Source organism: Ptychodera flava, chromosome 21 (genome assembly GCF_041260155.1).
Source record: "Ptychodera flava strain L36383 chromosome 21, AS_Pfla_20210202, whole genome shotgun sequence".
NCBI classification, from domain to species: Eukaryota; Metazoa; Hemichordata; class Enteropneusta; family Ptychoderidae; genus Ptychodera; species Ptychodera flava.
This window is the reverse complement of record NC_091948.1, coordinates 13,198,315-13,211,085: the sequence shown is the minus strand read 5'-3', so window position 1 is coordinate 13,211,085 and position 12,771 is coordinate 13,198,315. Positions and strand designations below refer to the sequence as shown.

At 36.7% G+C, this 12,771-nt stretch overlaps 1 protein-coding gene across 1 annotated transcript in view; it reads right to left on the bottom strand.

Annotated features, from left to right (window-relative positions):
- LOC139121443 (neuronal acetylcholine receptor subunit alpha-9-I-like) overlaps positions 1-12,771 on the bottom strand; it is a 75,150-nt gene that overhangs the window by 10,664 nt on the left and 51,715 nt on the right. Inside the window, exon 4 of the mRNA XM_070686310.1 lies at positions 7,359-7,403. Within this exon, the coding sequence (XP_070542411.1) occupies positions 7,359-7,403 (45 nt within the window). The remainder of the gene's footprint in view (positions 1-7,358; positions 7,404-12,771) is intronic.

Here is a 12,771-nt window from a genome sequence, read left to right as displayed (position 1 = left end):
TAAGCTTTTCTTAATACTGCGGATAAAAGCTGGACAAGACAATCATAGACGACGGTTTGTCGTACAATTGACAGTGTTTCGGTCAGATATGATGATTTCTAAAATTAAGGTAGAATGCGCCTCGAGGACGGATATTCGAACTCTCAAACTTTTACATTTCTTTTCTGATATACCACTTGTAGGTGCTCATTTTAAAACCGAAAATTGTACATTTCTCCATAGAATTAACAAAGGGACGGCAGCCATTTTGAAATTCAAACATCGGTAAATATTGGGTAATTTGTTTCTCTGGTACCAAAGTTTGCACGATGACCCCCGATTTTTATTCTTGATTTGGTAAGAGAACGGGTCAAAGTTTCATTGAGGAAAGTTCGAGGCAACTACGGCCCAAAGGCGCCCCATTTTGTACGGTAATAGCGTCCCGAATTTTCGCCACACATAGGTGGCGTGCGCGTTCAGAGAGTCAATTTCACCTCCCGCGTCATGTAGAAAATCTCGCCGTATTTCCTTGCTGCACATCTAAATATTAATGAAAAAGCAACAGGTCCTATTTCCCGTATATGCTGCCCTAACAATTACAATATTTTGGGAAGAATTTCACGAGGGAATTCCAAAAATACGTAAGCGATAACAGACATATGCAAAATCAAGTAAGGGACGGACCATTAGATCTTGGGAGGGGGGTGGTCAAAAACAGAAAAAAAAAATTTTCAGAGCAAAAAGTTAGGAAAAAAAAAATCTTCAAACTAGTTTGCAAAATAAAAAAAAAATAAATCAGAAGACAAAGGCGTAAAAAAAAAATCTGCAAAAGTCTTTAAAATTTTGAATTTTTTTAGATTTTACCGACAGAAAGCAACTTTCTGTATTTTTAGTACATCCTCCAGGCACATTTTTAATTGTAATTTATACATTTAGAGTGACTGTATCCCTTATACTGGAAGTTGTGATTATCTTAGCTTTTCAGGACTTTGTATTCTGATCACTTGAAAATTATGAAATTATAGAGCCTGTTTTCTACTTGTTTCCTGCGTACAAACCAAGCAGGTACACTAGGTAAAACATTGAAACTATGGTATGGTTGTCAAGACAGAAAGTTGTATTTGCCTTTTAAGATCAAGGTAAACAGATGCAGGCTACATCAGTTTCATTTTTTTCACAGCATTTTATTGCAATGATGAATGCAAGAATGGGTGAACAAGTAGAAACACGTCAATAGTAATAAAACAACATATCAAGTCATTATATAATATGTATTATTTTGCTTTAAAAAGGCATTTTCAATTCTTTTTTCTCAAAAACAGCCTCAAAAACAACAGCAACACATGTTTAACATTCAACAATACACTATGTAGAATGCCATCTATCCAACAAATCCCAACACAAAAACACACAAAAGGGTTGAACTTTGAAAGTTTCTCGATAGCAAATACTGAATAAATCTGCATGAATAATCGTTTTTGTGTAGCAAATTTCAAAGAAATTGGACAAGCCCTTTCAGAGAATACAGATTTTTTGACCATGAATGGCATAAATTGCCCTAAAAGACAAATATTGAAATTTCAACACATCTATACACATCCAATCAATTTGACATGCTGCTACAGCGAAATAGATGTTTTGATCAAAAAGTGCATCAATTGCTCTAAAAACACAAATATGCAAATTTAACTATATTATTTAGCTTATTTTAGCTTCTCAGCTTGTCAAAATCAATTGTAAATCATGAGATATGCATGATGTTTGGTGGGGTGAATGTAGGCATTTCACCACGCAGTAGAAAGGGAAGCCAGGAAACCAAAATAGTCAATTTTCAAAACTTATAGGAAGCTACTGAGGAGCAAGAAGACCATGTTTCAGAGGAAGATGTGTTATCCGAAAAAAATGCTCCCAAAGTGCCACCAAATAACACCATTTTTATCTCTATTTTTCAAAAGCTCCAACAGCAGGAGGGGGAAACCCCTCCTGACCACCCCCCGCAAAAATACTCCCCAAGTGCCACCAAATAACACCATTTTAATCTCTATTTTTCAAAAGCTCCAACGGCAGGAGGGGACACCCCCTCCTGACCCCCCCCGCAAAAATACTCCCCAAGTGCCACCAAATAACACCATTTTAATCTCTATTTTTCAAAAGCTCCAACGGCAGGAGGGGGACACCCCTTCCTGACCTCCCCCCGCAAAAATACTCTCCAAGTGCCACCAAATAACACCATTTTAATCTCTATTTTCAAAAGCTCCAACAGCAGCAGGGGGACACCCCTCTCCTGAACCCCAACCCCCCCCCCCCTTGACCGCTTGCGTGGCCGCTTGTGGTGGCACCACATCTTTGCCCTCATTATCTTCAGACAGCGACGATCTAAAAAAAAATTATAAATCTGAAAATTTACTCTGAAAAAAAAAATTTTCACAGCTAATCTTAATTGGAAAAAAAAAAATTCAGAAATTTACAAAAGTAAAAAAAAAAATTTCACAATGTCATTGTGACCACCCCCCCTCCCAAGGTCTAATGGTCCATCCCTAAAAGCACAGTCAACAGCAAAACTATCTTCAACTCGTCATTTCATAAAAATAAGAGGGAAACTCAAAAAAATAAAACCATAGAGTTTTAGTTACCCTTCATGATATGTGTCATACCAAATATTATAAAAAATAACAGCGAAACGAAAAAGTTAAACCAACGGTTTTTTCAGATGTATTTTTCATTTTACGATGTGTCTAATCTGCTCGCTTACCCATAGAAAACAATGGCGTATAATGTACTGAACAGACCGTACAACTCTCGCTCGTTCAAATTTCTCAATTCTGAACCAATTATAGTGAAAAGTGGCACGGTGTTTCCTTGATATATATACAAAATTGCTGTCGTTTTAGTTTTTTGAATTTCTCGACGAAACTTGTTTTAGTTGCATTTTATTTTTCCGATCGCTGAATTTTTGCTCTTGCCCTCAATAAAATGGCGATCTTACGGCGTTTGCATGTGCAGAATCAGGGTCTAATATTGACCCATTTTACTCGGTTAGCGTCTCCTAAATTGTACAGACCAAATACCAGACAGGTTGTTGTAATTTATAACAAATTTTGGCGAATATCAACTATGAAAATTCCAGTAAACTGCAAAAATAACACAGAACATAGGCGAACGGGCGTAGAGTCTCCACTGTAATCGTGCAGTGAACGTTATCGATCGATATCCTTTTGTCCGAAATTGATACATTGTTGTCTCGCTCACTCGCGTGTAGTCCCCAATTCACAATGGCGCCAAACTACGCCGAGGTGCGCCAAAATGTGCTGAAACGTACGTAAAAGTATCACCAAAACTGAAACAAGTGTCGTAAATTTACTGCCAGTCTAGGAAACCAAGGGATACCTTGATGTTAAAGTGTGTAAGTCAATACATGGGTTATTGTGGAAATGTTTATGACGTGACCTCAACACACGAGCGCCCGGCACAAGCGGCGCCCAAACAGATTTTCGATCGATAATCTATTGAAAATGAATTGATACAATGTTCGCCGTTGTCAATAGCGACCGGCTGAGAGAGCTGTTCGATAGAAATTATGCTTCGCGGAATACCGTACACTGAGGCATACTTTTGGGCCGTAGTGGGCAAGTTCAAGTATTTCACTTTCGAAGCGGGTACTATACCTTAATGTAGTAAATCAAGGTGAGACTCAAGTGTCTCCCTTGTGTATGATATTCCTCAAATCATGAATAACAAATGATGACATATTTGACACCATTTCTAAGATCGAAGGCAAACCCGATCGGATTGCGTGCAATTTCTCTTGATTCATATCTCGATGTGCAATGAATAATTGCTTATGCAACCAGCATTTTTCGTATTTCAAGCACGGCGACATCCAGCCAGACTGAACGTTTTATGTGCAAATCTAAAAATCACGTTTTAACATTGCGTTCCGTTCTTCTGATACAAGGAACTGTGTCCCCAAAAGTTTTGTAAAAATACAAGTATAGGAATTCATTGACAAAGCACCCTACAGTGTCATTAATAATAGTACACAGTGTCATTAATAATAGTACATTATTGTATAATTACCCTAAGTGGGGTTCATCAAATTAGGAACAGATTACTGGATTTACATAATTGTCTTTTTAAAAAGTAAATTATGGAAATTAGTCTTAATCACATATACGTCATACCCATCCAGAAAACTTTAAGTCCATTTTGTCATTAAGAAGTGAGATTTACCAACCACGGAAACAAGAAATCGACTGAACAAGGAAAAACAAAGCATTCCTTATTTCCTTTGGCAATATTGTGATTTTGTATAATTTTTTAATTTTGTAATTTTATTACTTCAAGTCAATGCATCCATAAATGGATTTTCATGCATTGAATAAAATACATGGAAATATACAGAATAAAGATAAATAAATAACTCAATAAAAGAGCAGTAGTTAAAAAGTTATAAAACTACACATCGAAAAATTAGCATAAAAAGTTGGTGAGCATCATACATTCAATTAAAACAAGCGCAAGAAGTTGACATGCAGATCGGTCAAGAAATGGCTCAAAAAAGAATAAACAGGCACAGTAAAGAAGTTTAAATTATAGTATTGGCCATGATTGATGAATGATATTTGAATGAGCGACTGTGGGCTTTAGAAACATGATATTTACTTCTGGTGTTATACTGGTGAATCGTTGAATTTTTTGTGAGAAGGTCAGACAAGTAGACAGGAACTTTGTTGTTGATATATTTGTGAACTAGATTTTTTAAGTGTTGGTCGTGCCTTTCCTGGATAATTGGCTAGTTGACTGAATTTCTGTAAGATGTAACATGGTCTGACTTTTTGAGTCCACAGGTATAGGTTCAGCAAATATATTGCGCCGTTACGTGGTATGTAGAATACTGCCAGAATTGCCAAGTGGTAATCAGTAATACATATCATCTATCCACCCATCCATCAATCCATCCATCCACATACATACATACATACATACATACATACATACATACATACATACATACATACATACATACATACATACATTACACACAGACACACAGACACATACACACATATATATTATTTATTTATTTATTTATTTATTTATTTCGAGAGCCAGCTCATACACCAAAAATTACTATAATTTATATACATAATTTATATATATATATAATTTTAATATGTGATATATAAATAATATATATATATATATATATATAATATATATATAATATATATATATTATATTCAAATATTCAAACAGCCTCTATAGCTCTCATGTCACATGAACCGATCACATTCTAATATCTCACACTAAAATGTTTATTACCACGGTGTTGGTGATGATTATTCTTGTCTTGTACTTCTTAACTTTTCTCATAACATGGATTACGATCGATTATTTAGTATAACAGGCCGTGCTAGCAGTCCTAACGATAACTGATTTGTCCATAGCGCCCCGCCTCAGCTCAACGTTTCTACAAAGTCGGTGATACAACAGCGCACTATACTTTTTCTTTGAGCCCCCTTTATTGCTTGCTCCAAGTTTTTGAATCCGCAATAAAAGGCGACAAGGACGACACGAAAGTCAATAAATGCTTTATTAAAGCGATCTCGTTTTTCAATAACGGGCTACAGTGCTGCGCCATGGGAACAATTTTTAAAAGCCAGGAGATCATAAAACGCAGACAAAAAATCGATTGCAAGGCAAAGCTGTATGAAGATACAGATACCTCAATATTAACCTAGGTAATTTGAGGAAGCAGAATATTTATTTCTATGTGGGAAGATAAACTAAAGGCTGAGTCAATAAAAGCACACACCCTTGGGAACCAAAGACGAAAAGAAATTACTCTTGGAATAACTTTGAAAATCAAAACCATCTAGAAGACGCGTATCCACTATGTATCTGCTGTGTAAGGCAGATAAGAGTGTATTTGCGCCATTAAGTGCATTTTGGCTGGTACAGATATCAAGTATTTGTTCAGCGTGTACTGAGATTACTTTTTTCAGACGGCAGGAGTCGTGAGGAGTACACGTCGGCAAAACAGGACATTCGATCTACTAGTGTCGCGAAAGGGTCTTCTTGTTTGGCACCATCACGAGTCTATTAATTTTTGTATATACCACGTGTTTTGCTTAATTTAAGAGGAAGTTATGAAATTTACTGATATTTGCATATGAAAATCAACGATCAAGAAAGTCGTACAGGAAGAATTTTGCGAAAAAGGAGATATTTTCAACAGCTGTAATCATCGACTTTTCAGAGAGTAATCCGTAAAATAACATTTTATAGAAATTTTGTTCTGGCTCATGATTGCAGTGCAATGATTGGATGTTTTGTCCTTGAAGGTAGATTAAATGCGCGCGTGTTCATTATACTCTAGATCAGATTCTATTTAATATCGGAGAAACTAGCTTTTAAATTAACCCAGCACCGCACCGTTGTATTAAATTTGTTTCCCGAGCAATTTTGCGAATATTATTAGTCAAAAGTCTGAGTCGCTGAAAGGCGCATGTGTACACTCTATTTTAACACTCTATTCCTATTTAATCTCGAAGAAGTTAAACTAGCTTTTAGATTAACCCAGTACCTTTACAGTCGATTCGTATCTCAAGCAAGTTTGCAAATTCTCGATCATCAAAGATTCATCTCACCCAGCTGACTACTTCCTCTTGTTTATTTATCATCATGGAAAGATATGGGCTGATCTGTGATATATGGCTTCCGTTTCGAGTCAGCAAGCCTTCGCTGGTTTACATGTTAACGTTCACCTTTCAATTTACACGTTTGTTACTGGTGGACACAAGAACCTGCCGTTGCCGTCAGATTGCCAGAGAAGACTTTAAATCGTTGAGCTGTCAGTACTGAAATTCAAAGACCTTTAACCTCTTTTGAAAACCAGAGTTTCGATACCCTTTTTACGTACGCTAAAAGGATTATGATGGTTCTTAACTCCAAAGTTGTTATAAAACATTTGAGAAGTAAAGGCGTCTAGGCTGTATGATTGTAAAATAACCAATTCAAGTAGGAAAGAGGGAATAATGTTGGCGACAAAGTGTTTGGAACGAGAACATTATTCATAACGGGGCGCGTATTTATTAACCTACTCAAAATTATTGATGTCATATAATACTACAACACGTAATGCATTCATTGGCAATCATTAATTTTTAGATTTCGTTGACAAATTTTATAAAAATAATGAATAAATCACTCCATGGTTAAAATTTACCATGACATTTCACAGAAGATATAATAGAGTCAGCATTTTTAATGTGAAGAAAAGTTTTGATTGGGGAACAAAAGTTTTCGGGGTGCATTCGTGCTTGGCAGGCAAATGAAACGAGGGTTAAATAAAGACTCGTGATGAAATATTTACTCACCTGACTCAGCCAGCATTTAATGGTTATAATTTGATTCTTTTCATCCTGAAATAGAAACAGAGCAACAAAGAAAACAATTAATTCTAACAGTAATAGATGGCATTAAATGCACATATTCAGTAGTGGGGGCGGTGTTCTCAGTAGGGTAAACGTGGTTGTCTTTTATACTACAGAGGATTGAGTGCATTGTCCGTTTTGTGTGCCCATGTAAGTCATGGCATATTTCGTAGATTACAATAAATGAAAGGACTCCACATGTAATTTTGAAGGCTTTGGAAACCAAAAACCAAAAACTCAATCAGTATGAAAAGTGTACAATGAACTAGTAAGACTTCTTTGAGTCGACGTTGCTCAAAACTCTATGACGTAATTATCTATCATCATGGTTTTCAGGTGAAAGATGGGACATTGTTCTATGGACAATATTCTTACAGGGAATCTGATGTTACTGGTAAAATAACTTGGTCGTGGCTGAAGCTGGACAACTTATTTATAAGTATAACTTGCCGAAATCTCATTTTTCGCCAATTTAAGATTTTGTTATTGTAGTTAGCTGTCAACTGCACAGTAAGGTATAGTGAGTATCACTTCAGAAAGGAGCCCCTTTGCTTTTCAGTTTAAAACTTCTTGGGTATAAAGGAGCGTAGATTATCTAAATGCATGTCTAATAGCACACATTCTTCAAATGTAAGTTTTTGAGTACCCAATGGACCAAGCTAATGTTAGCATTTTGAATTGTTTGCGACAGAGGTGGCAAGAATGCATAACATAGCGCGATTTTAATCAAATGATGGATTTCAATGTCATTAAAATGTCCCGAAACTTAGTCTAGTTATACTCCAATGGGCAATGTTCGCGATCATTTTTGATTCGCTTCGTTTTAACATCCGTTTTGGAGATGTGATTGATTGCAGTAATGTGAAAACATTTATTGCTGGTAATCTGTCGAGATTCTGCGATGGAAGTCGTGAATCTTGACCTTGCGTGGTATTTAGTGTGATTGATGGTAACCAAAGTGGTTAACAAATTGGAGCTATTTAAGGATTATTAGGGATTATTCCGCCTGGTTATTATTCAGTTTAGTACCTTTACGTCATTTGTGGCACAGAAACAGTTATGATTGACATCTTACGACAAGTCTTGACATGATAAAAACATTAAAATGTAGATCAAATTTTTCTGTTGCCATTCATTGCCATCCAATTATGCTAAAATGATTCCAATCGTGCTACAAGTTTAAGTTCAATAAAATAACATGTCGCACAACCGACGACAGCAATGTATGTTATTTTTTTATGTTTCTTTTTGACATTTTACAGGTTATGAATCATGAATTATACCAAGAATGGCATGGCTGTGGTGTTCCGGTATAGACACTACCATAATACCTCGAGGGACATACGTTATGTTAACTTTTGACATTTTGCCGTATGACATGATTTTGAAAATTACTTGCTATCTATGGTTGTATTGATTCCTCTCGTCTCCTCTCAAATTTGTTTTGAAATACTCTTTGTTAGGCTTGTCAACATGTCAGCGTGCAATGTTGAACGGAGCCCGTTATTATTGAAGAGTAGGCTAAATCTTTACCGACCTGAGCGAGGATGTAATTTGTGAATACATACTGCCGTGCTCATATGCGCATACAACCAGATATTTCCACACTGGGCAATTCAGCACGCTTCTACAGAGTGACATACACCGGAATTATGGTAGTATTTGATACGGGTAGAAAACGAGATTACTACAGGCAATTCACCACCCTTCTACATTGGGACATAAACGAAATTGTAGTGTCTGACAAGGGTATAGATAAGGAAGGAAGGACTCATATAAAAATGACAGTGGCATTATTTTGGACATTCCACCCACACTTATGAACATTTTTACTAAAGACCAAAAATAAAAAACAGTAACATGATAGCGTAGAGAGGCTATTGAGCGTAGGCGACGATTGTGAAACGGTGGCCGAAAAGATGTCGATAAAACAACTCAGATTGCCGAATCTGTTTGGCATCTTTGACACGCATCACGGAAAGCCAATTGATCTGATAACACAAACGCAAGACCCGGGCGTCAGATCTATATAAAAGTGATGACGTACTTTAAAAGAACGATTACAACAGATAATGACACCGAAAGGTAGACATTTCAAAGTACACTTTTCATGGAACTTTAAGGGCAATGTACACAGTGTCGGATAATGTGTCACTTAATGACGATTTTTGTCATATACTTTGTTCCGTTTATTAAAACGATGACGGCGATAATTGCATCGGATGATATATAAATGACAACTTGAAGAAACGCAATATATTTTAAATGTTTTGAGTCCATTAAGACGTATGGGAGAAGGGAGATAGTTTGTATAAGGGAGGTACACCATTCAAACATCGCACAATTATGTCTCTAGAATTACTGGTGATGGAGTGTTCGGTTCCGATTGCTGATGTTGCAGGAAAAAACGTGACTGGCCAAAGATAACGAAAAAAAGATACGCTGGTTCAATGTGCGACCATCATGGGGCTAGCAGTCTTTAAGTTAAAATTATCGTTGGAAATTATCAGATGAAACTGTTGAGCATTATACAGAAATTGACACTGCTTACATGAATGATTGATCGACATACGTCACGATAACTCTTGTTTTCCTATGTTTCAGGAATACCTTGGGACTCACATCATGATAGGCGTCTTTGCCTTATTAGTTGTGATTTATATCAAACGCGGCGTCGTATGACAGCGTCGTATGACAGCGTCGTAAACACGCCAATAATAACCAAGGTGACGAGATACTATAATGCTTGGTGCCTCGCAAGAATTGACGTGATATAGAAAGCTTTAGAGAGGTAGCTAATGTGAAATTGAATCACTGCCTTATCGCTTTCTTGCTAAATTGGATAATACCGTGTTATTGATTAGTCGTTAGGCAAAATATCCTGCCATGAATTTTTTAGGAGAAGATGAAAGTGTCCCGACTGCGAGTTTGCTTACGTGGGTTGTGATCTTCGCATGGTTGTCATGAATGGGTATTGGGGTTTGAGGAGAATACCTAAACAAACTTTATGTAACGTTGCATCCAACAACTTGTGACATCAATTTCCTTCTTTTTTCAGCGAATAAAACCTCCGTGATCGATGTCGTCATGGAGACGATGAATGAAAAGTCAGAGAGTCGGTCGCCAAGGGTTGGTTGCGCAACACTGCAGTTGGGCCCCGGGACTAATGTATTTTCCATTGGCATGGTAATCCGTTGGCACGGTACTGCTGAAAACTTAACATTTTTGAACAGCGACTACCATGCCATTATCGTGGGTGTTTTTAAATTAGAAATGCTGTCGATAACTCCATTCTGAAGAAGTTGTTACACTACTTTACCTAGTTTTCTTTTACCTTCTAATTATCAAGTATCATTATCAGCGAAAAGGCACGACCATTTTAAAAACTGATACGCTAAAGGCTGCATGTTGTATCCATTTTTAAGAAGGATAGACTGACTTTCAAATAAAGGGTAACTATCAAACCTATTCTTAATTATATACCTTCGGTTGCCAAACAAATAAAAATCTATGTGTCGTGCAATTATTCACTGAAGAATCACGTGGCCGATACATCAGAAAACCGACAGATATGCGAAGCCTGCGGTGAAAACGCTGCAAGATTATGCACAGAATAAAATTCAATCCGGAAAGCCCTTGTGTGATTTTGCATTGCCTGTAGTCTTAGAATATCGACAAAGAGCCTAAACTATCTGTCAGTCTCCATCACTTTTCTTTTTTCTAATATCGATTACGAAGTCTTTGACTTATAGTTCTTAAGGGAGGGTAGTGACAATACACGTTGGAAATCGATTTTTCATCATGTTTCCCTGCACAGTGGTTTCTCGAAAGGTTACCCTTTCTTTAATTGAAATAAGGACAACCCGTTCATGCTAACGGGCATGTTTTTCAGACAAACGCTCTGGTGAGCAGTGACTGCAATATCGTTTGCGGCTTTGAAAACGATCAATTTCATTTTATGTATGTTCTTAAAAGTTCATATGCAGATTACCTAAGATATGAATTCAGGAAAATCCTAAATTAATGATAGAATTCTGAGCAGAAATCATTCTCTGCTTCATTTTTTTCTGCTTTTGTTTGCTTAAGGTAGAATGCACCTCAGGGGTGTATATTCGCATTTCAACATTTTTCACTCTGAATTTTCTGTGGCTTTCTGCTTCAATGGGTCATTCCATCCATGCATCTGAGGAAGGAGATTATACTTCTTTGAAAGCTCATGCTCTTGTAGCCATTCAGTTGATCACAGCGTGCTACCCAACCTTAGATTATTTGTTTTTTCTATTAACAAATTTTGCACGGTGATCCCTGATTTTTATTCCTGATTTAGAAAGAGAGTGGTTGAAAGCTTCCTTTGGGAATATTTGAGCAAAAGTTTTAAGTCTTTCACTTTCGATGCGCGTACTACCTTAGTACATTTTATGTTTTGGCCTAGCGCCTTTTGTTTGTTTGTTTTTTTCATTACCTTAGCTGCCAAAAGGTTTCAAAGAGTCAAATTGATGTCCAAATCCTTTGCCTGTAATCTTTTCAGTTCACGTAGGTTAACTTCGGTCTTCCCTTCCCGAAAATAGCTATCAATTCTCGATTTGTTACATATATTGGGCAAATTGTACATTTGTTTTCGACTTAGCCGTAAAAATCACATTTTTCGAAAAGGAGACTTCTCTGTTTCAGTCGCCAGCCATCTTTGCGATTTATACTCTTAACGAACAAAGTATACTGGATTGCTAATTCTGAATATGTTCTAGTAATGCACGTATTGCCATAGCGATGACCAAGGCTTTTAGCATAAAGCACAACGAGGCAAAATAAAATTTATCTGTTTCTGATATGCTTCCCGAAGTAGGTGAACGGTGCATTTTATCGGACGTGAGGCAATGAATCGAGATAAGTCGCACTGTAAAAGTAAAAGGTTTGATCTTTAGCCAATGTTTTGATCAAGTTATCTTTACTGCTATTCATTCATTATCAAGCATCAAAGTCCAGAGTCATCAAACAAACTTTTCGAATGGAGAAATAATTTGAGTAAATTAACCTAAATCTACCGGCATTTGAAGATAAAAATTGCGACCATTCGTTGTGTTAGTTTTTATTGGGAAATTAACATTCCGGTCTTACAAAATCAAGACAGCCAAAACTTGACATTTCTCTACTTTAAAATATTCAGTTCACATATCCATGTACATGTATATAGGCCGTAAAAGCTACATTTTTAAACCAGTTGACAGTTGACAGTTGCGGACAGAAATATTACTCGTACAGAAATATTAGCCGACAATTGCATGTGGAGTCGTATGATATTGTGGAAACCCGACCTTTTGGTAACCTGCTCAATGAACGAAAACGACAATAACCTTTG